Source organism: Bos mutus, chromosome 11 (assembly GCF_027580195.1).
Source record: "Bos mutus isolate GX-2022 chromosome 11, NWIPB_WYAK_1.1, whole genome shotgun sequence".
Classification (NCBI taxonomy): Eukaryota; Metazoa; Chordata; class Mammalia; order Artiodactyla; family Bovidae; genus Bos; species Bos mutus.
In genome coordinates, this window is record NC_091627.1 from 86,408,586 (window position 1) to 86,435,861 (window position 27,276).

At 45.7% G+C, this 27,276-nt stretch overlaps 1 protein-coding gene across 4 annotated transcripts; it reads left to right on the top strand.

Annotated features, from left to right (window-relative positions):
• Positions 1-1,510: 1,510 nt before the first annotated feature.
• CDC42EP3 (CDC42 effector protein 3) lies at positions 1,511-27,276 on the top strand. 4 transcript variants are annotated; one of them, XM_070379725.1, is made up of 3 exons: positions 2,316-2,631; positions 18,233-18,342; positions 25,623-27,276. In XM_070379725.1, exon 3 carries the CDS (start codon positions 25,838-25,840, stop codon positions 26,600-26,602), a length of 765 nt encoding a protein of 254 aa, XP_070235826.1. In that variant the 5' UTR covers positions 2,316-2,631; positions 18,233-18,342; positions 25,623-25,837; the 3' UTR covers positions 26,603-27,276. The 4 variants fall into 4 exon arrangements, with proteins under 4 accessions (XP_070235825.1, XP_070235827.1, XP_070235826.1 ...); XM_070379724.1 differs by lacking the exons at positions 2,316-2,631; positions 18,233-18,342 and adding an exon at positions 1,511-1,953; XM_070379726.1 differs by lacking the exons at positions 2,316-2,631; positions 18,233-18,342 and adding an exon at positions 1,511-1,924.

Sequence of the window (27,276 nt, forward strand, 5' to 3'; positions counted from 1 at the left end):
TCTATGTCCACTTGCTTAGTCTCAGTTAGTTTTCTAAGGTAACCACCTATTTTTCAAGGCGCTAAACTTTTTTGTAACCCAAAGCAGAATCTCCAAATCTTTAAAATCTTCCTAAAGCAGTTTTCCCCTCTCTTCCATATTGAAATAAAAATCCATCAAACCTAAAAACCATCATAGTACAGGAAATGCCTAGCTTGGAAGGATAATCCACTATACAAGGGCATTCTCCCTCACTGGAGATGTTCAGTACCAAGATGTTCAACGCAAATAAATAATGTGGAATGTCAAAGAAGCCAAGATAAATTAAATCAGCACCACTAGGCCCCTGAAGGGGTAGGTTTGAGATTAATGGTTTAGAGCCCAGAAGTGAAGTCTCATGAAGAAAGGGTAGAGAGGGACAGTCTTTAGGAGTTGAAGAACAGTGTAGTAAAGGGAAAATGGGGCTTGGGAGTAAAATTGCTACCTCAAAAAACTGCCACTCTGTATTTGCACAAGATATAAAAGAAGTTACTTAGTCATGTGGAAATAAATTGTTATTAACAGCATCTAACAACAGAGCAAAATGAAAAAAAAAATGTTTACACACAAGACACGTGTAAAGAATGTGTGTGCAAAAGGAAATTTTCATGTGGTATTTAATATATACATATTATTTGTACTTATAAAAATACCATGTGCAATGAGAGCTATGCATAAATATTTATAAAATACCTATATCTAAGTAGGCCAGTAACATTTAATATTCTTCAATAAATTCATACATAAAATACATACGTTAGTGCCAAAGGGAACATATATTTTGAAATATGAATGCCCAGTAAAAACTCTCAAGAATCTGGAGCAAAATTCAGGTATCTGCCAAAGGAAACTTCGAAGTAGTTGTCATTTGAAGAAAGGAAACGATGTTGTGTCTCTTATCTTTGTGGACTATTTGACTTGTCAGATTTCTAACATCTCTTCAGCTGAGTTTTGTATTTGACTTCCAACTTCATGGCCATTTGACCTGCCAACTATTATTTTCTTTGAGGCTTTTAACACTCCACCCAAGTATTTTGCTTTCCAGAATAGTTGTGCCTGTTTCCTTTTCACTTCACCTTAACTTCAGCCGAGGTTTACAAAGTAAAGCTTAATGTGCATCCTCTTAAGGTTTCAGACAGACCCAGGGACCTTGCGGTGATGACCTGAAGCTGATACCACACCGGAAAGTCAAGGTCCCCTGGAGGATCGCTCTCTGTGCCAGGATTTACATTCAATTTGAGAGCCCCGGGGGCCGGGGCCAGGCCCAGAGTGCCAGGCTCTCCTGGGTTCCAGTCCCCTCCCCAGGCAGAACGTGCGGGCTGGGGCCTTACAACCGGAAAACACCGCCCTTTCCTGTCGCCTACTCATTCCCCAGGCTGACAGCTGGAGTAGGAAGAGCAGGAGACGGATTAAGAAAATTAATTAACCCGGTCCACTTTCGGCCTCCAGGCGGAGGGGCGGGGCGCGCAGCGGCTGTGGCCGGAATGACTGGAGGGCGCAGGTGCCGCCCAGGGCTGAATTTTACGCTCCTGGGCCGCCGCCACGCCGCTAGCGCCCAGTCCCTCGTCCCCGGCAGCCGCCACCCGCTTGCCCCAGCTTTGGGCATATCTCTTTTAGGGTCCCCGCGGGAGAGGAAACGCCTCCCCCTGGACTGGAAAAACCTGCAGCGTCGGCAGTTCGTGTGCCCCTGCTCAGCCAGCAGCCCCTGGCGTCTCCAATTGCCAAATCCACTCTCCGGGTTTTGGCGGCAGCTCCAAGAGGATCAGGCTGGAAACTGACAGAACACGACCCTCCTCCCAAACCCGGGCGTCGAGTGGCCCGGGGGCCCACGGCCCGACGGGGGCGGCGCGGTCAAGTGGTTTCTCCTCCGCCAGAGTCCCCGCCCGCCGCGCCGGAGCCTTGCCGGGTTAGATCGGGTCGTTGGGACGGAAAGAGGTGGGCGCACGAGGTTTAGTACAGGTGTCTGGGGTGCGGGATGAGTCCCTTTGTTTAGGGGCACCTGGAACTTGCACTCCAGGTCCCTCTTTGAACCGAGCGTCCAGAGTCCTTTCTTTGTGTGGAGGGAGCTGAACGCAGCCTCTCGCAGGGAAGCCACATCCCTGGGGGTGGCGCCGGGGCCGTAACAATGAACGCCCATTGTCCTCCGGGGGCCGCAGGCCCCGCAGAGGGTGAACCCAGTCCGCCCGCTCCGGGCCGGGGCGCAGGTACTCTGGCTGGGTGGGTCGGCCGGCAGCCCGCGCCCTGCGGCGCGCCCGCCGGCCCGCCCTGGCCCGCCCCGCGCGCTGCCGGCCCCGCCCCGCGCCTCCCCGCCCTCCGCAGGTTCAGTCCGGGAGTCCAGCGGCTGCACGCTCAGTCTAGCTCGCACCTTCTCTCCGGCTGCTGCCCGACAGAGCGGGGAGCGCAGCCGTGGGGCCCGAAGTGGGGGCGAGCCTAGAGACCCCGGCCTTGGGCGCCTTCACGCCGTCTCGGAGCGGATAATACTGTGAGCGGGCGCCGAGCCGGCCGACCCGGTTGGATCTGCGCGTGGCGGGCAGGGACTGCGTGCGCCCTCGGGAGGTGTCGGTGCCGGGCGCCCGGTCCCAGGGTCAGCGGCTGGGATCCTTGGCGCCGCTGGTGAGTTGCTGCCTGCCCACGGCTTCTTCTCTGTGCGTCTGTGAGTCTGTCTCACCGGCGGCCGTGGCGGCTTCCGGCGTTCGTGGCTGCTAGGTTTGGTAAAGCACAGGGAGCGGGGATTACCTAGGGCATCACCTTTCAGCTGGTTTTCAAAGGACCGTAGGGGGCACAAAGCAAGCTGGGGGGTGGGGATGGGGGGGGGGGTGGTACGCGGCACGACCGGGACTCAGAGCTTCACCTTTTGTGCCTACCACTTTTCAGGGTGAGTCTGCGCGGCTACACTGCACCCTCAGAGCTATTGACAACCATTCGGGGCGCGTATTGCATTTTTCCATCCGAGAACAAGCCGCACATGGCTGCCGCTCCCCTCCCACCGTGGATTGGCATCAGGGCTACACAAGGGCGCACGGCTCAGATCTGCTGTGGCAATACCCGTTTGGTGCCCTCTCTACACTTGAGGGGCATTGTGGCTGAGGCGCCAACCTGCAGATCTGGCAGGTTTTTTTTTTTTTACGGTGGTTTCTGAACAACTGAAGTGTTTTCAAGATTTTTTTCCCCTTTTCTCCTTGAAACTGTCTTGACACAGACAAGTATCAGACACGTGAGGACAAATGGATCTGGCCAATCATTTTTTCGTTATGAATTATTATGCTCCATCCCCCTCTCGACTTCGGGAGGCATGTGTTTCATCTTATAAATAGAAAGTAGCATATTTTTTGGCAGGACCTTTATACTGTACAGCCCGCGAGGTCAGTTTAAAAATAAATATGCACTTGAATGTTACATTACCGAGAGCCAGGCTGTGGCTGGGACAAGCTGCGTGGACCGCAGCATCAAAGCCGGGAGCACAGCTGTGTTGAAAGGAGTAAAAGCCCCAGAGTGCAGCCCAGGCTGACAGTCAAGTAATTACATTTCGTTTAAAAAAAAAAAAAAAAGTGAGGGAATTAAAATGAGGGCGGGAATAGGAATGTCACGAGGGTATTGCAGCCTGAATCTTTTCCAGAGCTGGTGTATTTGGGGGAGTCGCTGCTGTGGCCTGCTGAGGATGTGGGGGGCGGTGGCGAGGGAGGTGCTGCTTAGGAGGAGGGAACTGATGAATGTTAGGGAGACAAAGATTTCCTCCCCAACCCCCCACTCTTAGGCTTCATAATATCCTAGAGTTTCTTGGGGGTGCTGCCTTTCAAAAAAAGAACACAAATCTGGAGAGCAGCAGATGTCCCAATTTGAATAGCAAAGCCTTTCTTGGGGACTTCCTTGGAAAGCACTGGGAGACAAAGGCTCACCGTGAAGGCCTGTCGGTGCCCCAGGGGTATTCCTAAAGTCAATTTAAAAGACTCCTGTGGTCTTCTAATCTTGAAAAGATCTTTTCATCTAAGGAGCAGGAAATGCAACTTCTTTTCTGGACAGTTCCAGAGATCCTCTTTTTGATACCCACTGAAATTTGTAAGAGCTCTTGTTGACAATTAAGAATAAGCTACACAGGTATGTTTTCAGATTAGATGTACACGCTCTGAGATAAATTAGGGCAGTTGTGAAGTGTTTGGTATTGTCAAATGTGAAATAAGTAATAAAGACTAGAAGAGAACCAAGGAACGGTTCAGATTTCTTCATTAAGTCTCCTAAAGCATGTAGGTTTCCCAACAGGCCTCACTCATTGAGTAAAACACTCAGCACCAGCCTCTGGGCTCACAGATGAGAACTTTGGGGGGGAAATTTGGAAGCCTTTCTGGATCCATGGCCGTTTCTCTTTTCCAGTGGTTATCATCTGCAAGAGATTTACGTTATAAATTTCATGATTGGAACATGGTGCTGTGGCAGCAGCAGCTACAGACATGAAATGAGATGAGTTCCCCATTCCCTTAAAACCTGAGTAGTGAAATCCTGTTTTGTATCTCAACGGAACATGTAAAGACAGCTAGAGTAATGAGTGTTGCACTTTTTTTTGCTTTTATTGTAAATTTAAACGTGGTGCAAGATGAGTAAATGCAAAGCCATAAAAATCATTGCAGAACTATTCATATGAGCTGCTTTGCCCTATCTGCTCTCCAGCTTTTCCTTTAAAGTGGTGTTTTATGTCCAACATGTTCACAAAAGCTGCCCTTTTTTCTTTCTAAAATTCATGGTATTCAACAGCATTGGGAATAAAGTTGTTTTAACCTACATCACCCAGAGATTTTTTTTTTACCAGGCCATAAATTTTTCACGAGCTCTTTGCCCAGTAGCCATAACATTTATCCAATGGGTGGACTTTAGTTCATAACCTGAAAAAACTCCAAAAGACTGCTCTGATTTTTTTTTTTATTATTACAATTTTTGCTTTCAGTCTGATTTTATTTAGGCCTGGCCTAATTTCTTTCTAAACAGAATCCTGCTGACCTGTTTATTCATTGATGGATTAAGAACTTAAACTTGTTTTTTAAATCCACTACGTTTGCCAGAGAGCAAGGGCAGTATAGTCATTTGAAACTACTGGATGGAGCCAGCCACAAAATCTTTACCAAGCACCAAAGCCAAAGAATTCTAATATATCACACTGTTCAGTGAATTTATATGTTAAAGCTACTCACTACATGGAGCCTGCCAGTAGTGCCAAGCCCTGTTCTTATCCTTATACCTTGATTAACTCATTTATTTCTAATAACCTATGAGGAAAGAACTGTTGATACCCTCATTTTACAGCTGTGGCAACTGAGGACAGATGTCTTCTAAAACTTGCCCGAAATTACATAATAAGTGAAAGTGTGAAAGTCATTCAGTTGTGTCAGACTCTTTCCGACCCCATGGACTGTACAGTCCATGGAATTCTCTAGGCCAGAATACTGGAGTGGGTAGCCATTCGCTTCTCCAGGGTAGCTTCCCAACCCAGGGATCAAACCCAGGTCTCTCTCATTGCAGGCAGATTCTTTACCAGTTGAGACACAAAGGAAAGCCCAAATTACACAATAAGGAACATACCTAAACAGGTTTATGCAACTTAGCGACCCAATATGTGCATAAATGAATGGCTAATTTTCCACAAAGATCAGCGTCTCCTTCTTAAGGAGATGGGAGAAAGAACTTTGAGGTTAAGAGCCTCTGAGGCAGGCTGTCTGGGTTCATATCTTGGCCCTGGCACTCAATACATGTGTGATTTGAAGCAAATTACTTAGCTGGTATACCTCAGTTTATCGATTGCAAAATGCAGATAGTACTGCTCTGAGGATTACATAAGTTAAATAGCACTCGGAGCATGCCAGGTGCAGAGTAGACACAATACAAAGTTGATGCTTTCATTACTGCCTTTGTTGTTTCCCTAGGTGCTTAATACTGGTCTCGTTTAATATTCACAACTGCTCTTTGAGGTGGATAGTATTGTTATTTTCCAGATGAAAACACAGATTCAGAAAGGGTTGGTAACTTGTCCAAGGTCACACCACTGAGTAAGTAGCAGAATCAGGTTTGAACTCAGACCTGTTTGACCTTGCCCTAAATGAATACCTCACCCTCACCACCAGAAAAAGGCCAGAGAAGCTGTTAAATCTGACTGTTATAAGGGTTTTTTAGCCTCTGGCAGAGAACTCACTTTGCAGCACACTGTATCACATAGTACCACTGCCCTAAGGAAGATGACAGTGATTGCCAGCCTTTGGGAACACCATATGAATCATATTTTTATTATTTTTTAAAATATTTTTATTTATTTAATTGGTTGCACTGGATCTTAGTTGTGGCACGTGTGATCATCCTTTCTGCGTGTAGGATCTAGTTACCTGACCGGGGATCAAACTCAGGCCCCGTGCATTAGAAGCCTGAGCCACTGGGCCACCAAGGAAGTCCCTGAATTGCTTTATTTATTGGAGATGGTTGAATCTCATTGTATAGTCAGTAGTCACCTGCAGTGGATCGAGCTTCAAACTACTAGTAGCAGTTACCTGAGCGGTTTAGTTTATAAAGAGTTTTACTAGGAATTTCAGGACCCAAACATGAACTGGAGTTTAGTGCGCGGCAAACATCCTTGTTTTAAAGTTCTGGAGGGTCAGGGATTGCAGGGTCCAGTAAATAAGCTGGACGGTCACCTCCTTGAGACTAGTGACCACAGCCGTGGTGCCTGACCCCTCAGTCCCTGGCACTCAATGGGCATTTAATACACATTTCATAATGATGTTGCTCCAAGGGGAGCTAAAGCAAAAGGCAGGAGCCACCAGTAAGGTGGGTAGGAAGGCTCTGTTCTTGGAGGAAGTCGGGCCTCATTCCAGTTCTAAGTTCTGCACATGACCCAGACTCTGCCAGATAAGCTTCTGGTGTGAAAGATAGAGCAAGGAGGCCTTTGAGACATAGAGAGGTGCCCCGGATAACCCAAGGAGATGGCCTGGCCTCCACTGCCTCTGATACTGTGGGTTTGTGATTAGCTGTGGGAGGCTGCTCAGACTGAAGTAGGGGTTCTGGAAAGGATGTCTTGGCTGTCCATGGGATTTTCCAGGCAAAAGTACTGGAGTGGGTTGCCATTGCCTTCTCCTGAAATAATCCAGGTTGTCTCAAAACCAAGGGCAGTAGCCTTAGGGCTGTCTGCCTCCATTTTCTTCCCATCTTTTGCCCCATCCTCTCAGGGTTACAAATCAAAATGGATCCCACAGACCAGAATAAATAATATCGGTAGCCAAATACTGATGCCTCTACAGCAGCGGGCAAGCAAATGTTCTTTCCTTTAGGGAAAAAAAAATGCCTCTTCTGGCCTTGATGCACTTCTTGAGTGCCAAGTTTCACCAGTCTCATGATGAAGGATGGAGTTTGACAGTACCTCTGGTGGAAGAGCCGTTTTTTTTAAATTAAAGCATATAGTGTTATAATACAAATCATTGATATTAAAAAGTTTGCTATTTCTGAATAACCAAGAGAACAGATGAGTGAGTTTAAGGGCTGGTGAGTTCAAATTAGTATTTGCTTGATCAAGTCATGAATGAATAGAATCCTAGAATCTCAAATTTTAAATTTTTTAAAACCTGGATTTTCAGTGATTTGGGTTTTATTTGTACATTTGAGAAAGTCATCAGTAACCTTATAGCCTTTGATTGTTTGCTAAGCTATCACAGAGATCACACACCTGCAGTTAGCTCATTCAGCACTGAAAAAAGAAAAAGTGAAAGTGTTGGTCGCTCAGTTGTATCTGACTCTGCGACCCCATGGACTGTAACCTGCCAGGCTCCTCAGTCCATGCAATTCTCCAGGCAAGAATGCTGGAGTGGGTTACTATACAACCCTACATCATGTGAACTCTGAGACATGAATAGGATCCAAAAATGGTTCTTTGGGAAACCAGTCTGATAGAGGTCCCCCTGTGCAGGACTTTTCAGAGCACTTAATGTCACTGTGTGCAGTGAATCTGCACAAGGAGGAGGTATCTATCCAATCGTTTTGCCCAGAGAGCAGCTGGCAGAGCTAGTCTGACAGGAAACATTCTGGGAACCATGAAGCCAGAGGCAGAAGCCACACGCTGCAGCCTGCCCTCCAGCCTGTTCAGGGGTACAGGAACAGAGCCACCGGAACACACTGGAAGGTGCCATTCTGCTATTTGATAAAACTCGTGCCGAATTAAATGGAGACAATCACAGAGGGATTGGAGATCAGAGAGCATAGATTCTGATCGTACCTCTGACCCAAGTTGTGGAACTGTGACCTTTCAGGGTCTTATTCTCAGCTCTAAGATGAGACATTTGGTGCTGGAGCATTTCATATCATCTCTAGCTTCTAAAATCCAGTGAGCTAGGATTAGTGACATCTATGAGCATAGCAATCTTACTATTAAACTCATCATGTAAAACCCTGTGTTGAAAAACAGACCCAGTGCAGAGCAGCCTGAGCCAGCGTGGAAGGCAGAGAATTTCAAAGTCAGGCCTCTATTTAGACAGCTTACACATTTGGGAATCCGTCACATTCAGATGACAACATGAAGGTCATATTTGTAGACACATCATGCCAGTGATAGATGACTGTGTTTAGTTGAAAAAGACCTTTTCTGTTCAAAACCATTATAATCATTTAGGCCACGCAGAACTTTTTAAACAAGCAAAGACATTTTTTGGTGAAATGTGGCTTCGCCATTTCAGAATATATGTGAATTCTTTCCCTTTTTTATATACTTATTTTTTTAACTTTTTTAAAAGACACGTACCATTGATCTTTAGCACAGCAGATGAGGTTCTAAGCCCTTGACTGGCCAGCTGTGTTGCAAGGCAGATCCTTGCCCATCTCTGGGTGAAGATGTGGAAGGGGAAGGATGTAGAGGAAGCCATTGAAATTCTCCAAGCGCTCTCCTGGCTCTAAACAGCTTTGATCCTAATACTGTCCGCCCCGCTTGTATCTTAGGCATTTTCCATAGTGTCTTATAGCTTTTCCTATTTTAACACTTAATATGTTTAAATTTTCATTTATTGACCCTTGTGACCACCTAGAATATTGGCTTCATAAAAGTAGGGACTGAACCTAGTTTAGCTTGGCACTCATCTTTTTAATACTAAGAGTTAATGAAAAAAGGAACAATCTGGTCCTACTCATGTTATTTTCTCTTAGAGGTTGCCAAGCCAGAAATCTTTTTCAGTTACCTACCTTAAGTCTGACCATGGTAAAATAATTTCTTCCTAGGCTACCAAATGTTTAAATTCCAAAGGAGCACCTCTAGCCCATCCAGGGTACTTTGAAATTCAGGCCACCAGCAGAACTTCCTCAAAGCCTTCTTGGCCAGGCCGTTGCAACCTGCATGGAAGCTTTCTCCTGCCTGGGTGTAATTGCGGTAGCTCGGTACCATGTGTCCACTCAGAGCACAGGCCGGGCAGCCCCAGGGGTGGAAGGATGAGGGTTGTTTCCTAGTGCCCACCTAGACTGCTCAGCCATGCCAACATCAGCCATTCATCATTGGTATGCTTACCTATCAGCCATCTCCACACTGGGATGTCGGCTCTGTGAGCACATCGTTGCTGTAGCCTCAGTTTCTGGGATTCTGCCTGGCACTCAGTAGGTCCTCAGTAGATGTTTGTTGTTGATGAATGTTTCAGAAGGTGAGTCACTAGCCAGGGACTGGATGAAGGCAAGTGGAAGGCTCTCTCCAAGGCCTGCTGCTTGCTGAATGAATCAGCTCAAGCCACATGCCCTGCTGTGCACGGCATAGCACCAAACCGGAAACTCTTTTCCTGCCCTCCATTCATGAGTGGATTTTGTTCTGTATTCCTCTTAAAGAAGCCCTTAAGCTGTGGGCTCAACTGAGAGGGCAGGTAGTGCTCCCCTGCCAGCCCACTGAGCTCTGTCTCAGGGGCAGCTTGGGGAATGGAGCAGTCAAAGTGAAAGTTGCTCAGTCATGTACGACTCTTTGCGACCCCATGGACTATACAGTCCATGGAATTCTCCAGGCCAGAATATTGGAGTGGGTAGCCTTTCCCTTCTCCAGGGGATCATCCCAACCCAGGGATCAAACCCAGGCCTCCTGCATTGCAGGCGGATTCTTTACCAGCTGAGGCACAAGGGAACCATAGAGCAGTGATATCTTCCCGATTCCAGTTTTTTTCTCAGAATGAGGAATTAAGACAGTTGGCTCTCTGTATCTGTGGGTTTTGCATCTGTGGACTCAACCAACCACAGATCAAAAACTTTTGGGGAGAAATAAAAGTTCCAAAAGCAAACCTGAATTTGCTATGTGCTAGCAACTACTGACATTGTATTGGGCATGATAAGTATCTAGAGATGACTTAAAGAGTATGGGGAGGTTGTGCATAGGTTAGATGCAAATACTATGCCATTTTACATAAGAGGTTTGAACATCTGTGCATTTTGGTATCCGTGGGATACCAAAACTAAACTAAAACTAACACTGGACAGATACTGGGGGATGACTGTATTTGAAACCAGACCATTTCGGGTTTCACATTATTTAAAACAATCATTTTGGGTAGACAGGTCCCGAGTAAAGTTGGGAAAAAATTCTGATGGTGAACTTTCAGCTTGTCTTGTTCCTTATGCAGTTCTAGGTTTTTGGATAATTAATAACAATAACTATATCTCCATTGATTGTAAGTTCATTGCCTCACAGGACTTTGTCAAGCATTTTATATGTGTTGTCTCTCACTAGCTCCACTCCACAGATACACAAGCTGAGGCTTGCAGAGAAAGTCATTGGCATTGCATTGTACCCTTAACTTAATGTGAGGAAAGATGAGAAAAGATAATGAAAATGCTACAAGCTAGTAAAAAATATTTTAATTCTAAGGGTAGTCTTAACTTCATTAAAAAAAACATGTTTTTTCTTATAATTCCCTAGAAGCTAGATGTTTCTGCAAACATACAGAATCACAGAACTCTAAGATTCATTTTCTTTATTAAGTATAAATAAACTTCAAACACAGATCTATGATTCTAACACCTATCTGTATATATATGAAGTCTACACACACATACCAGGGGCTGCTGCTTGAACTGAGACTCGCAGGTATCTCCACTAACTCCTCTCCCAGTGCAGGAATGCTCTCCTTCTCCCTCCCCTCTGGAATCGCTACCAGTCTCAGACTCAGCTGGAAAACTTCCCCTGACGGGCCTCTCCCATTCTTCAAGCTGATTAACTCAAGTTGGTTAGACTTTTTCCTCCTATCCAGCTCCACCTGCCCTCTCCTTGAACCCTAATCACACACCTAATTCTTTTCAAGGGATGGTATTGGTTTCCTCTCACCTGATAGCTCACCGAATATTTAAAGAAAATAACTGTATGGCCTTAAATTTTTCCTTATCTGACCAATAAATGGCAGTAATTTTCCTGACTCAAAGGAGTCCCACTTGTTCTCAAGGCTGGAAGAATTGCACACGGAGATAAAGGATACATGTGTATGTATAGAAGTTAGCTCCCTGTCCTGTCGACAGAAAGAAGTATTCTCTAATTCAGCTGGAAATTAAAAGACACTTGTTCCTTGGAAGAAAAGCAATGACAAACCTAGGCAGTGTATTGAAAAGCAGAGATATCACTTTACCCACAAAGGTCCATACAGTCAAAGCTATGGTTTTTCCAGTAGTCATGAAAGGATGTGAGAGTTGGACCTTAAAGAAGGCTGAGCGCTGAAGAATTGATGCTTTCAAATTGTGGTGCTGAAGAAGACTCTTGAGAGTCACTTGGACTACAAGGAGATCCAACCAGTCAATCCTAAAGGAAATCAACCCTGAATATTCATGGGAAAGACTGATGCTAAAGCTGAAGCTCCAATGCTGTGGCCACCTCATGGGACAAGCCGACACATTGGAAAATATCCTGATGCTGGGAAAGATTGAGGGCAAGAGGAGAAGGGGACGACAGAGGATGTGATGGTTGGATGGCATCACTGACTCAGTGGACATGAGTTTGAGCAAACCCCAGGAGATGGTGAAGGACAGGGAAGCCTGGCATGCTGCAGTCCATGGGGTCGCAAAGAGTTGGACACGCCTTAGCAACTGAACAACAATAACAAAGCTTGAAATAAGAATCTTTTCCAATTGTGGAGCTTGTGCACAGGGCAGACACACACCATTTTAGCCCCATCTGCAATCATACATTGGTGACTGCCACAGACAACATTTAAGGAGAAAATGGACTCATTATTTGGGCAATTAGAATGGTTCCCCTCCTTCATATTGCATTTCAGTAGATGTTCTGGTTTTTCATTTGAGATGATGCTTTGTGCTTGCATAACACTCTATGAAGATTGCCACTTAAAAAGATCCTCATACTCAGCTCTTATAATCATGAGAGATAGATGGGTTTGGGGTGACTATCCCCATTTACACAGGAGGTAACTGGCACCTGTATGGTCTGGCATTTTATAAGAATCCTATAGCTTTAGCTCAAAGTTTCTTTCCTCTTCTAAGGCCTAGAATAGCAGCGAGAGGTCTTTCTACCGTTTTGCTTGCCGGTGTGTTCATTCATTTAATAAATTTTTTTTAAGTACATGATCTGTGCTAGTGACACCTTAATATTCAAAACAATCCTTTTCTATAGAATATCCATTAGAGTTTCTTACAGGTTCCCCTACATATCTTGGGCTAAAAAATCCAGTTCAGTTCAGTCGCTTAATCGTGTCCAACTCTGCGACCCCATGGATGGCAGCACGCCAGGCCTCCCTGCCCATCACCAACTCCCGGAGTCTACTCAAACACATGTACATGGAGTCAGTGATGCCATCTAACCATCTCATCCTCTGTCATCCCCTTCTCCTCCCACCTTCAATCTTTTCGAGCATCAGGGTCTTTTCCAATGAGTCAGTTCCTCGAATCAGGTAGCCAAAGTATTGGAGTTTCAGCATCAGTCTTTCCAGTGAATATTCAGGGTTGATCTCCTTTAGGATGGACTCGTTGGATCTCCTTGCAATCCAAGGGACTCTCAAGAGTCTTCTCCAACACCGCAGTTCAAAAGTATCAATTCTTCAGCCCTCAGCTTTCTTTATGGTCCAACTCTCACATCCATCATGACTACTGGAAAAACCATAGCTTTGATTAGATGGACCTTTGTTGGCAAAGTAATATCTCTGCTTTTTAATATGCTGTCTAGGTTGGTCATAACTTTTCCTCCAAGGAGCAAGGGTCTTTTAAAAACTTCAAGTCCCCCTTTAATCCATTTCGTTTTGAAAGGAGAGGTCAGCATGCAAGCCCATTGTTTCTCCTGGGCCTCATTCTGTAAGATTGACTGAAATATAACTAGTCAGCCTGCATTCCTGGGAAATGTATTGTCAAATTTTTCTAGAGGCTTGCCTGTCTCTGTTTGCACATGGTAGTGGTGGATGGAAGTCATTTCCTTTTGAAACATCATGTCAACAAATATTCTTTGCCTTAATCCCAAGATCTTGTATGAGCCTGTAGAATTAACTGTGGCTTGCATTGATAAGCTGTTAAATTCTTACCCTGCATGGATAGAGAAAGCAGAAATGAAAGAAACTCTTTGCCATAAGAAAATAGATGACAGCTCCTTGCTCCATGGTTTTCTCTCGTAGGAGTCACAGAAAGACTCAGCTTGTATTTTCAGTAAGACAGGTAGTGTTAATGAGGAAAGAAGTCAGGGCAATCTCAAGCTTTCTCATTTGTTCATTCAACAAACATTTGTTCAGTACCAGCTATGAATTATAGTTCTCCCCCCAGGAGAAGGCAGCCTTGTGGAGCAGACAGTACTAACTGCAGGATAGTATGAGAGCTGGTGGGGTGGTTGAGTCGCTAAGTCACGTCTGACTCTTGTGAGGCCATGGACTGTAGCCTGTCAGGCTCCTCTGCCTATGGAATTCTCCAGGCAAGAATACTGAAGTGGGTTGCCATTTCCTTTCTCCAGGGGATCTTCCCGACCCAGGAATAGAACCTGGGGGTCCTGCATTGCAGGCAGATTCTTTACCAACTGAGCTATGAGGGAAGTCCAATGACAGCTGGTGGGTTGAGGTATAAACAAGGTAGTGTGGACCATGGGATCTGGCTGGACTTGTAGCTGCAGGGTTGGGCGAGACCCTGTTTGCAAAAGTGGGCCTCTCCAGCTATCTTATCTCTAGGCTTCAAGGGCAGGCTTGCCACCCAAGGTTAAGGGAGCATTCAAGATGCCTCATTCTGATAGATATTGAAAGATAAAGTGGGAGGAGATGAGGTTGATGACAGTGAGACAGGTAGGGAGGCCAGTGCCCTTGTTGAGGAGAGAGATCTCAAGGGCTAGAAGTAAAGAGGATGGACAAAGTGAGAGAATAGGACTTGATGAGAATGAGGCATGGAGAGGAATCCTGGGTGGCAACTGGGTTTTGGATCTTGGTGACTTCCTGCCACTTACCAAAAGGGAAAAGTACAGGACGTGAAAGCTGAGGGCCAACAAGAGGAGGAGAGATGGCATATTCCATCAGGGATAAGTTAAATAGGAAGTACCTGAGGGAAGCAAAGTCAAGTCTGAAAGATTACAGGAGAAAAGTCCAGTGCTGCTTTCTGTGAAGGACCAGTGATGTTTAGCGTTTTGTTTATTTCAATTTCCAGTCCATTGTATACTGATAGCAGCCATGTCGAGTAGCTGCTTGGACCATACCCAGCTTCCGTGCAAACCTGATGATACACCCTCTCAAACATGCCAAGAGTCTGACCAATGAGAAAAATCCACTGATCTGCATGCTTGATTATGTGAGAAAGTTTCTACAAGCTGTCTTCCCATTTCTTTCCATATCTCATCATGGACTGACCCTGGTGCACAGACCCACTTTGAGTTTCACTGGGCTAGACTAATGTATGTGTGGGCTGAAGACTCCAATTTGGAAGTTAGCATTAGAGGTGGTGGTTGAAGCCGAGGACAGGGGTGTGATTGCAAGAGGACTGTTGAGAGTTGGGGGATGGACAACCACTGTCCAACCCTAAGATGTTGAAAACGCCAGCGTCTAAGGCATGGGTTCCAGCTTTTCCCATAAAGCATCAGGCACATAGAGTCTGTCACACTACTCAACTCTGACCTTGTCATTGGAAAGCAGCTCTACCAGGGTTTCCAAACCTCAGCACTACAGAGAATTGGGGGCAGATAATGTTTTGTTATGGGGGGCTGTCCTGTGCATTGTACAGTGTTTCTGACTTCTGTCCACAAAAATGCCAGTAGCACCACCACCTCTACAAATACGTCTAGATACTGCCAAATGTCCAGGGGTGGGGGGCACAGAATCACCTTCAATTGAACTGAAGATAATACATAAAAGAAGGAGCACTGGTGTGTTCCAATAAAGCTCTATTTACAAGAACAGGTACAGGGCTGGATTTGACTCACCTGTCATAATTTGCAGACCCTTGATCCAAGGGCTGGCCAGAGGGAAAACTAAAAGTGCTTATTCCATAAGTTATAAGGGCCTCCTGTGTTCACAGCCCAGGAGGAGGCTCTGTAAGTGATCCAGCATAAAGAGGAGATTGTTATCATAGCAGCACTTCTTTTTTTACACCACTTTTGCCTACCTTATTATGGCGCTTACTACCTACCAGGAGATACCAGATACAAAATCGTAAAATCCGGGAACAGGAAAGAAAGCAAATATCAGCTAAGAGCCCTGAGAAAACCTCCAAGTAAGGCAGTAATGAGCCTAGATTGCGTGAGGTGAGTTCGAGAATTCCTGCAGGAAGGAAGTGACTGAAGCGGGTCTTGGAGGATGTTATGAATAGTGGTTGATGGTAAGGAGGTGGGAGGACAATTCATGTAAGAAACACAGGGTTCTTGGTTTCAGAAAGTCAAGAGGGAAGTGAAGTGTCAATAGCAAGGGAAGGGAGCCATTGTCCCCATGAAAGCCTGTGGGTGTACAGGGCCCCCCGGTGCACAGCCACGATGCACGTGTTTCCTCTGGGAAAAAAAATTAATGGCACTTAATGTTTTTTTCTCAGAACAGGATATTTGTTTTTCTCCTCAAGACTCAGGGGGCTTTTATTACCTCAAAATTTTAATATTTTGGTGTTTCTTTCACATGAAGTCAAATCCCATTTGAGATTCTCTTTGACAAGGACAAAAAGAGTGAAGATTCCTAGTGAGTTGGGGAGGCTGGTGTCTGGGACCATTTTACTCATTCTTAGTTAATGACAAGGTCAGATTTTTATCTCTGACTCTTGATGTTGAGATCATAGTGTATCATTTCCCCTTAGTGCTGCTGGACTGCAGGACAGATGGGCTGGAACAGCCATTCCCATTCTCAACCCATTTCCTTGGAGGTCCTCACGTTAGTTTTCGAGTCAGCGGCGGTTAGAAGCACAGACTGCAGTGTTCAACCATGGCTGAAATCCTAGCTCCTCCGCATTTTGAGTGATGGGCCTAAGACACAGGTCTGATCTAACCCTGGTTCCTAAGAAGTGTGTTCTAATACTCACCTGCCTGGCCCACAGCATGCACTTGAGCCATTGCTGTTCACATGTGTACAATCTTCAGAGGACTCAGCATTTCCCATGTTATACTTTCTTGCAGACTTGGATGGGGGAATGGTTCCTAAGCACAAAGCAACTATCTCTCATCATGGAAGGCCTAGGAGGGCTTAGGGATTTAAATAACACTTCTTAATTATTTTACTTGTGTGCCACATGTTGTGGGAGAGAAAAAGAAATGAATTAAGACCCAGCTCACGCTCACAGAAAAGCTCTCAGCCTACTCAAAAGGGATATTCATTCATGCATTCAACAAATATTTGTGTACAGATATTTATGTACAAATAACAGAGGAGTTTGCAGTGGAAGTTGGTAGAGCATGCACTGGCCACTGCCAGGCTCCAAATATACCCACTGCTGGTGTGATGCAGAGAAGCCAAGTTTCAGTCCATCTAGTGACTGTGGACGATTGTCAAGGGCCCTAGCAGGATGGGAGGGTAGCATGGAAATCCCTATCTGTCCCCTCACCCCATTAGGGAAATAGTCAAGGTAGTCAAGGGACCTAACTTAGAGGATGTGCTATGAAGACACACAGCACATGAAGAGGACCATGACTTATGTAGTATGAGTGAAATGATCAGTCTGAATTTCTGGACACTTGTCAAACCTGTTTGGAACATTTGATATTCCTATTTCTGGAGTTTTCATAGAGTAATTGCTCTATGAATTTCATAGAGTAACTTTAATATTAGTGGTTTGGGGTTTTGTTTTGTTTTGTTTGTTTTTTGGTGAGCAGCTTTACCAGTTACTTAACTTGAGCTGAGTCTACAGATTCGAGCCAGTTCCTGGCTGAACATTGCTGACAACTTAAGGGTGAGGTTCTCAACCTGTATTGATTTTTGTCCTTGCAATTTCACAAACCAACTCAGATCCATTTGTTCTAGAAGCATGGAAGCAACTGATGGGAATCGCCCCATTTGGTTCATATCCACCAGCTAGAACGTCTGCCTTGGTCCTTGTGACCAGCCCTGAGGCTGAGTCCCCTGTAAAACTAGTCATGATAAATGAGCCAGACCCTTCCCCTCTCTCATAACTGCCAGGGATCCAGGTCTGCCTCAAGTCCTCCCCAATAACTCATTTTAATAGGGAGAAAGGGCGTAATGGCCTCTCTTCTAAAGTGCAGGGTCAGTACTTTTAGGTGGATGTTCTGTCTTCCAATTTTGCTTCTAAAAACCCTTTCAAATAGTACAATTAGATCCTATAAACGTGAGGAGTGTACGCACATTAGTGATGAGTCTCCCATATGGTATTTGTGGGTCTCTGTATAATCGGAGTTGTAAAAGAAAAATAAATACAAGCTGTAGCTGAATCATAAAGGAGAAGTCCATTTATAAATAATTGAGGGTTGAGATGTAGCATAGACTTTCTGAGTGGGTCTATAAAATGCTGTCTGCTCAGTCTGGCTATAAGTTCATTTGCATGACAGCCAGGCAGCTGGGAACTGAGCTAATGGCATCTTATAGCCTTGCAGCATATAGCCATGTCCTCAGGTTCAGATAATATGGGGAGAGGAAAAGAATCTAAAAATAAAAAAGGCATCTTCTTATCTTCTTGTGGGTGGAGTAAAACAGACTAAAAAATATGGAAAGCGTCCCTCCAGGATGCCATTTACCAGGGTATTCTCCGGTTACATTTACTTCAGTCTTAGGTTTTCATGTAAGTTCAATGTTGAATCTCTAATAGTATCCTTTTTTTTCTCCTCCAATTTTAAAATTCTTTGGTCCAGGGAAGCGCGCCTACAGAGGCCCTCATTGTAGTGATACTTTAGCGTTTCTGATACAGAAGATTGTCATCCCTATATTGCCGTCTTCAAATGGAAAGCCTTCCAGGAAGTCTGTGAGTGCTTTTTTTTATAGGTTAGTGTGAAGTGGGGCAATAAGGAAGTGAGCAGCGATGGTTTTCCCTTGTAGGAGACTCAAAATGAACAGGGACGAGACCCCACCCGCTGGGCACATCGGAGGCTCCAAGTCAAGGCTGCTGCTGTGACAGCCTCGGCACATGCTCAATACACCGCCCCTCCCACCATGGCAACCCATTCCATCTTTTCCAGAACCCTGGGTTCTCCCTTAGAGGATCCAAAATCTGTTTCTCTTTAGCTTCTGCCTTTGTATCCCTAGGGCCTCTCTTAACAAGTTAATCCCTTTTCCATTACAGTTAAATGAATCCTTCAGATCCCTAAGGATTCCTTTTCCCTCTGTATTTGAGTTTTCTTCAAGCTGCTCCGCTCTTACCTTCTCACGTGTCCTGAGTCCTGTCGTCTCCCAATTGGACTCCTGGGAACATGTGGGAACATGTTCCAAGTCACCTTTATCCCTTTCAAGTGTGGAGCCCAGGGTGAAATACACTTTTCCAGGGCATTGTCTCCCTTGTGTTTCCCTGTGTTGGCAGCGGAGAGAAATACCCCAAAGACAGTGGTGGGTGGGGAAGGGGTAGCGGGTTCTTGGCTGAGTTAACATCCTTCCCTGGGACTGTGGATTCAGGCACGAATGAATAATAACTGAGCATTTTTGTTTGGGGCCCAGATGTTGCAGCGGTGCAGCATCTAGGAGCTGGGAGGAAGGGCCTGCTGATTCTACACTGAGACAAAGCGAAAAGTGAGCAGAAGCTGGATGTTCACGGATGTGACAACAAGCAAGAAAGGGGAAATCCAGCACAGACTCACTTCCCGCAAGTCGAAGAAAGGAAAAGGCCCACAGGTCCCTCAGGAGAGACACACATACACACCCCTCACCCCCACCTGCCCCGGTTCATGCATTTGTGTTTTAGATTAACAACCTATTGTTCAGGATGCAAGATTTTTTTTACCCTCTCTCTCCCCTAAGAATTAATCTAAAAACAATTAGCAGACAAGCCACACATTCCATTCTTAACATAAATGGAATTTTTAAAAATCTCAACCCCTTTGTTCTTTTCAGAGCCCTGTGACTTGCCAGTACTGCCAGCTCTGGTCATCTACGGAGTGATTTTTCAGGGTGTAACTTCTTCATAACCCTTTGCTTTTCTCCCACCTCCTGTTTTAGTCTTCTTAGCATCATTCTCTTTACCAAAAAGATGATAAGGACATGAAGCAAAAGGGGGCCACTTCAGTTTTCTTTCTTCGTAGAATTATTACTGCTATGATTGCTCTTATTAACACTGTCACCTATGCTTAAGTCAGTCACATGTGAGAAACTGGAATTGTCTAGCCTGGTATCGGAATGACCACCTGACACTCTGCTTTTCCTATCAAAACCGTGTCTTCAAATTCTTCTTGAGTCCTTTTTGTCTTGGAACCCTTAAGCTTCTCACAAATTCCTGAGAGTGAGGACCTGTGCCCTTGCAGCTGGACTCCACGCCCACCCATCCCTACCCATCTGCCAGACACCCTCTCTAACCTTGACAGAGGGTGACAGGCGACTGACTGAAGAGTTGAAACCTTTTGTTGGCATATCTATCCTCTCCAGTGCCCCAGAGCTCGAACCTTTGATTTCAGAGGAATCTAAATTCCCAGATGAATATTATGTCGAGTGTCATCTTGGGACGGAGGGTAGAGGAGCAAACAGTGATCCAAAAACTCCCAGAGAAAGCGATTAGCAGTCCTGGAGGGTTCAGATTTCAGGGTCAAGGGGAGAGTTTTGAGAAAGGGCTATACATAGGATGGTTGGTTTCTCTCTCATTCTCTTTCCTTCCTTTCTCGCTCTAGTCCTTCATCCCTTCCTCCCTTCCTTTCTCTCTTTCAAAGACAGTGGGAGTGGAGGAATGGTAGCAATGCAGAAAAGCTGGCCAGCAGGAGAGCCCCGAGTGTGGAGAGTTAGTGATGGTGGTATTGTTCTGATGCTTTTCATTTGGCTCGTGGAGCACCCAGGAGGCCTCCCTTTCCAGCTCTAGTCAGGCCTATGAGCCCTTCTGGTTCAGTTCTTCCTCTCCTCTCCTCTTCTCACACTCTTCTCTTGGGTGTCCCCCTGACTCAGAGGCTCTCCTTCTGATTCATCCCTTGCTCTGTCTGCTGCCACATGGGTCAACCTACATCCTCCTGGAGCCCAAGTCTCCTTTTCAGAAATGGAGAGGAGGGACAGGATTTTGTGTTATTCTACCATAAGAAGCTGTCCATCTGTGTGGCCACCACCTCTCAAGACAAGGAGCTATACCCCTGAGCCCCAGCACCTCCACCTTCCCGTGCTGCCTTCCACGTAGATACCCTGCACCCACCCTTACCCCAGTGTCCTGGGTCTCTTTCCTCTTCTCGTTTCCTTCTGATGAAAACCCTTCTCTTCTAAGACCTCTTCCATTCTGCAAACGTGGGCCGCGGGTACCCCTCAGTGAAGCTCTAATTAACGCAGAAAGGAGTGCTCTGTCCCATTGACAAAGTGAGGCTCACCCTCTGGTGAGGTCTTTGTAGATCCATGCACTTCCCCTGCAGACTTTGGCTTTTGAGCCCACTTTCCCATAGTCATGTTTGCATTACGATCAATAACTTATAGGTTGGGTAGACTTTTCAGGACCTGTGTATAAAATTGTCCCTGCAGGAAAGTGCAGTCTGAGCCTGAAACAACCCTCTACTTATTTTTTGCTGTTGTTGTTTTAAATAGCTCATTCACTTGTGTGGTTCAAAAATCCAAAATCATGAAAGGATATACAGTGAAAAGTTTCTCTTCTACCCTTATCCCCCTCCACCTACTTTCTCTCCCTGTGGGCACTCACCATTATTTCCTGTGTTTGCTTCCAGAAGAGGTTTATTGACATACAAGCCGGGACAGATGTTATTTGTGCACTTTGGCACCAATCTTTTTTTACTTTGAAGACACACATCTTTGAAGCTCTTTCTATATCAACATATCAGGAGCTGCTTTGTCCTTTTGTAGACCGTGTAATACTCATTTGTATGGATGTAACTTAACTTGTAGAATCAATCCTCTAAAGGTGGACAACAAGTTGTTTCCAACTCTTTTTTTCCTTTTTTTTTTTTTTTTAAATTTTGTCTATACAGTGTGGCTGGTGGGGTCTTCGTTCCCCAACCAGCAATTGAACCCAGGCCTTTGTCAGGGAAAGCTCTGTGCCCTAACCACTGGACCATCAGGAAATTCACAGTTGTTTATAACTCTTGGCTGCTATAAACTATGCTGGAGTGACAGCTTTGTATAATATTATTTCCTTATTTCCCATATACATAAATTGGATAAACATATGTAAGTGGAATTCTGGGGTCAAAGGCATGTGTTACGTAGTTTTCATAGATAACCATCTTCCGCTGGGGTTGGACCAGTATGTGCTTCCTACTCTTATTAGCCCAGCGTGTTATCACATATTATATCTTAAACAGGTTTTGGAAGGCACCCCCTTTATCATTTGGCAATCAATCACTGACTGAATTCCCGGGGAGCGTGCTTCTTAAATGTCAAGACCTCTGTGTCTGGGATTAAGTGGAATAAGCCTAGCCACTTGGCTTAGTGCCTGGGAGCCATGCCACCTGGCACAACCTGTGCCTCAGTACTTTGTCAGTAAAATGGGGATGTTAACATGGGTTCCTGTCAGTGACCTAGAACACATCAAAGGCTGGAGCAGTGCCTGGCACAGTGAGACACTCTCAAACATTTCCTGTCATAGGAAGTGTTGGTGGTTCCCAGGAGACACACACATACCGGCTCCAGGACCAGATACTTTGTTCCCTATGAAGAAACTGCCTTGTCGTTTCCTGCTTTAGTGAGTGCAGAGAAGATGCTGAGCAGTTGGCCTGAGGCATGGCTGTCCATTGACTGATAAGCCAAGGGGCACAGAAACATTGAGAAAGGAGGGGAGCAAGCAGTCAGGACAGAGTCATGATATTGGATGGTCTCTCCTGGGATCAAGCATGGTTGCCCCTGCGCTGGAAGAGGAAAGAAAGCAGATACAACAGGCAGATGGGTCTGAGTGCTCAGTTATTTCCCCAGCATCATATCACAAACATAAACTCATCTAAAGTTATAAAACTGACATTTTTGCACCAAATTTCTTTCTTTTTTTTACCCAAACTTTCAGTGAATTGGGGAGCTCCTCACCCTGGCACACAGTAGAAATTCAATACCAATTATTCTTTGCAAAGTCCTACAAGCCTCCAGCCTTGTCATGCAGTAAAACTGTAAATATTTGCAGAAAGAAAGAAAAGCGCCTTTTAAGGTATCTCCTCTCTTTTCCCACTCTGGAGAATCTACTGCCTGCAGCTTATCTAGCCTCTACTCACCAACTCTTCTCTTACTTTTTTCTCTCTTTTTTGGTTCTTCTCTCCCATCTTTGCATGCAGTCCACTAACATAAAATCCAGCTTCTACCAGACCAGGCAAGCCTCTGCCGAAGGGCCATGGCCATAGCCAAGCAGGGACTGAGGACTGGGCGTTCCTCCCTGAGCCTTGCAGGTATAGCAGGAGTACGCTTTACTTTTTCTCACGTTTGCTCCCAACATCCCCAGTCGCTGTACAGGTAAAGGGGTGAGTGTGAGTGATCCAGTCAGAGTGACCAAGAAGCAGGCTGACTGCATCTTCGTGATATTTTTATTTTTCTAAAGAATCTGGAATGAATGCCATGCCTGTTCTGGCCTTGCATAATCCTGGCTCCACCAGCTGACCACACGCATCCAGCCCTCGCCCTCGCTTGCCCCGGAGTTGTGGACACACTGTGTCTTTCCATGGCAGCTGCTCTCCTGGCCATGTTGCTGAGGACACAGCTCCAGTGGGCAGCTGTTGTTCAGGGCTGCCCTCTACCTTCTGCGGCCCCAGTGCCCCTGCTGCTTCTGCAGGTGGTCACTGCGTTGTGCCCAGAGGGGCAGGGAGGCAGTGCCAGCCTCCCAGGATGGCAGGGGTTCTGGGCTGTTGTGCACTTAGAGGGGAAGGGTGTTCTGATGTTTTAGCAAAAAGACCCAGGGCTTCCCCTTTAGTTACTACTTACAAGACCCAAATTAGAGTTGAAACTATGAGAATGACAGACCCATAAGCATGTCTTCCTGTGCTGGGGTTCCCCATTTACTTGCTTGGTATCAAGCATCTCTTTTCATAACATAGTATCTCCATGCCTTCTGAGTCTGAAGTGGGAAGGCAGACCCGCCAGGCTCCTCCAGAGAGTGCATGGTCTTTTCTGGCAGCTTCCAGGATAGCCTGCTCTGGTGCAAACCCTCATACCACCTCGGCCTCCTCCCCACTCCCAAAGCCAGGGCTGGGGGTGGGGGGGGGGTGGTCTCTCCAGCTCATCCTTCCCTGCCTTCTCAGGCCTGTGTGCCTGCCACTTCCCAGAGTCAGTTGTTACCTTGCCAGTGGGTACTGGAGCACAGTTCTCACCACCTGCCACAGGCAGATGAATTTAAAACTTGTGCTGAAAGGAAAGAAATATGGGGTATGGAACAGATGCAGACGGCCTCCAGCTGCTACAAAGCAAATGTAGCTCCCCTCAAGCCACCATCTGACCCAACCCTTGGAGGATTATTTATTTGCTCTGTGGATAAGGGGAGAGCCCAGTGGAAGAAGTCACAGCAGAGCCATTTCAGGAATTCCCACAGTGGGGAGGGTTTTAACTTCTCCAGGTCAGCTGATGTGACTGAAGATTTGAAGGATTCTTTTCAAGAGATGACGAGGTTCTCATCTGTAAGATGAGAGCCCCCAAACCTTCTTGCAGCCCATCACTTCTAACTGTATCATACAGCATGGGCAGGGAGGGTGTGTTAGTTTTCTCCATATGAGGTGGTAGATTATAAACGTGGTGGCTCACAGCCCTACCCACGTATCATCTCCCAGTGTCTGCGGATCAGGAGTGCAGACAGAGCTTAGATGCACAGTCGCATCAGGCTATAAACTAAGGGCTGGAGTTGTGGTCTAATTCAAGGCTCAGCTGGGGAAAGATCCATTTCCAGGTTCCCTCGGGTTAATGGCAGAATTCACTTCCATATGCCATCTCAGTATAGTGGCCTATTTTTTCAAAACCAGTAAGGGAGTCTCCCTCCAGTGTGCTAAGATGGTATCTTTTATAATGTAACCTAATCAGGGTTTTGATATCTCATTACCTTGCTTGGAATCAAGTCACAGGTACCACCTATTAATACAAAGGCATCAACACGAGGCAGCAACTCACTGTGGTTACTTGGAACCTGGCCTAATATAGGGAAAGGATACAAGCTTATCAGCAAATGTTTCAAAAGTACTCACAAATGAAGACCACTTGTGAGTGATATAGGATCCCACTTTTTTCTTTGAAAAGAAGCAGTTTTGTTCTTTTCCTTCTGTTTCAGAATGCCTCCAAATCCTAAAATTTTTGCTAGCCCTATTCTCTCTACCCCAAGTTGATTCCAGCTCCAACTTCCATAATGACTGTATGTTACTGAGCAAGCCTGTTTTGTTTTGTTTTGTTTTGACTCCCAATCTCAGTTTTCTCATCTGTAAGAGTGCATTTTCACTGAGATTTTTTTGGACACTAGCATCACTGTCACTTAGTAAATGATAGTTCCAGCTCCTTATGGAACTATCATTGCATTGCATTAATTTTATTTATATGTAAAAGTCAATCAACAACAAAATAGCCTTGCTGGTATGAACATCAAAGCACAAGAGAAAATATATTTTAAATTCAGTTGTGTCTAAGGAGCTGCAGTCACTCTGGTCATGTGCTGACAGCTTAGAGGAAAAGGACCTAAAGCTTAAAAAAATCCAGAAAATTTGTGTCCATTACCATGTTTAAAAAGTGCTAATTTCATATGTTTGGGTTTTTTAATCTCTTTCTCTTGCCCTGAAGTAAGACTAAGATGAGTAGACCCTTGTTAGGATTAAAGTTTTTAATCCTACTTGAACAATAAAGCTTGACTTCAAATGGGAACTGAAGTCCTCCATTATTTACAGGCTCTTGTGAAAAAGTCAGGCCCATGTGACCCGTTAGTCACTAAGTTGTATCCAACTCTGTGATCTCCATGGACTGTAGCCCACCAGGCTCCTCTGTCCATGGAATTCTTGAGGCAACAATACTGGAGTGGGTAGCTGTCCCTTCTCCAGAGGATCTTCCCAACCCAGGGATCAAACCTAGGTCTCCTGCATTGCTGGCAGATTCTTTACTATCTGAGCCACCAGGGAAGCCCAAGGGACCCCTGAAGGGGCAGCCAGTTTTAACCTGCTTTGGTTTCTCTTCCAGGTTTCTCCCTGCTGTGGAAGAGGTTGAGGATGTGAGTGGCTCTCCAGAAAGGCCTGCTTGCGTCCAGGAAGGCCTCTTAGCTTTCTTGTTTCAGAGCCACTTCTGGAGCTATTTGAGAAAAATGATGTGACAGTACCTATCCAAAAGGATTGTAACATCGGTGAAGAAAGTGGCCCTCTTCCCCTTTTGCAAAATCGACATTCTCAAACTCCAAAATGCCAGCCAAAACCCCGATTTACCTGAAAGCTGCCAATAACAAGAAAGGAAAGAAATTTAAACTGAGGGACATCTTGTCTCCCGATATGATAAGTCCGCCCCTCGGAGACTTCCGCCACACCATTCACATCGGCAAGGAGGGCCAGCACGACGTCTTCGGAGACATTTCCTTTCTCCAAGGCAACTATGAGCTTCTACCCGGAAACCAGGAGAAAGCACACATGGGCCAGTTCCCTGGGCATAATGAGTTCTTCCGGGCCAACAGCACCTCCGACTCCATGTTCACAGAAACGCCTTCGCCAGTGCTCAAAAACGCCATCTCTCTCCCGACCATCGGAGGGTCCCAAGCCCTCATGTTGCCCTTGTTGTCCCCGGTGACATTTAGTTCCAAGCAGGAGTCCTTTGGGCCGGGAAAGCTGCCCCGGCTTAGCTGTGAGCCGGTCATGGAGGAGAAGGTTCCAGAGAAAAGCAGTGTGTTGGAGAACGGGACGGTCCACCAGGGGGACGTCTCATGGGGGTCGAGCGGGTCTGCATCGCAGTCCAGCCAGGGGAGGGACAGCCACTCCTCCAGCCTGTCCGAACAGTACCCCGACTGGGCAGCGGAGGACATGTTTGACCATCCCGCCCCTTGCGAGCTCGTCAAGGAAAAGACTAAATCAGAGGAGTCCCTCTCTGACCTCACGGGTTCCCTCCTGTCCCTGCAGCTTGATCTCGGGCCCTCCTTTCTGGATGAGGTGCTGAATGTCATGGATAAAAATAAGTAACAGGACACGGCCGGGCCCTTTTCCTTTGGTGTAAAAGATACCAAAAGACAGAATGGAAGAAAACGAACCACAAAGAGGAGAGCCTCACTGGCTATACTTGCTGTCATGTGATGCGTTTTCTAAAATAACCTTCCTACAAAATATTTTTTTACCTGGTATACCCTGTTTGCAAAAACAATATAAAGGAAAAAAAAAAAAAACTTGTCCTGGCAAAAGAGAGGAAGTGAGTCAACCCATTTTCAGTGGGCCATGCTGATGTATAGCTCACATTTTTTGTTTCCAGACACGTGAGAAATCTGGCTTGGCCAGGACTGGCATTACTTAGCTATGAAGGGCTGTGCCAGTCACATTAAGGACCTTTACAGAACTCTGGCATTTTCTGAGCAAAAGGAAGTCAAATTTGTTTAACACCCACGCCTTTTTTTTCTAGACTCTTTTCTATATTACATGGTTTGGGCTCACCATAGCAAACAAATTCTTAAGTGTTAAAACTTTTCTCGTTTCCACATTTGAACAACATTATGGGTTTTGGGGATTTGCTTGTAGCTCTTATATATCCCTATATGTTATATCTATATTGCGAAATCTTGACTGTCAGCTACATGTTGGTAAGACACAAGCGAAGTATTACTGTAACTAAGTTATTTTTAAAGTTAAAATATATTTTTATGTGC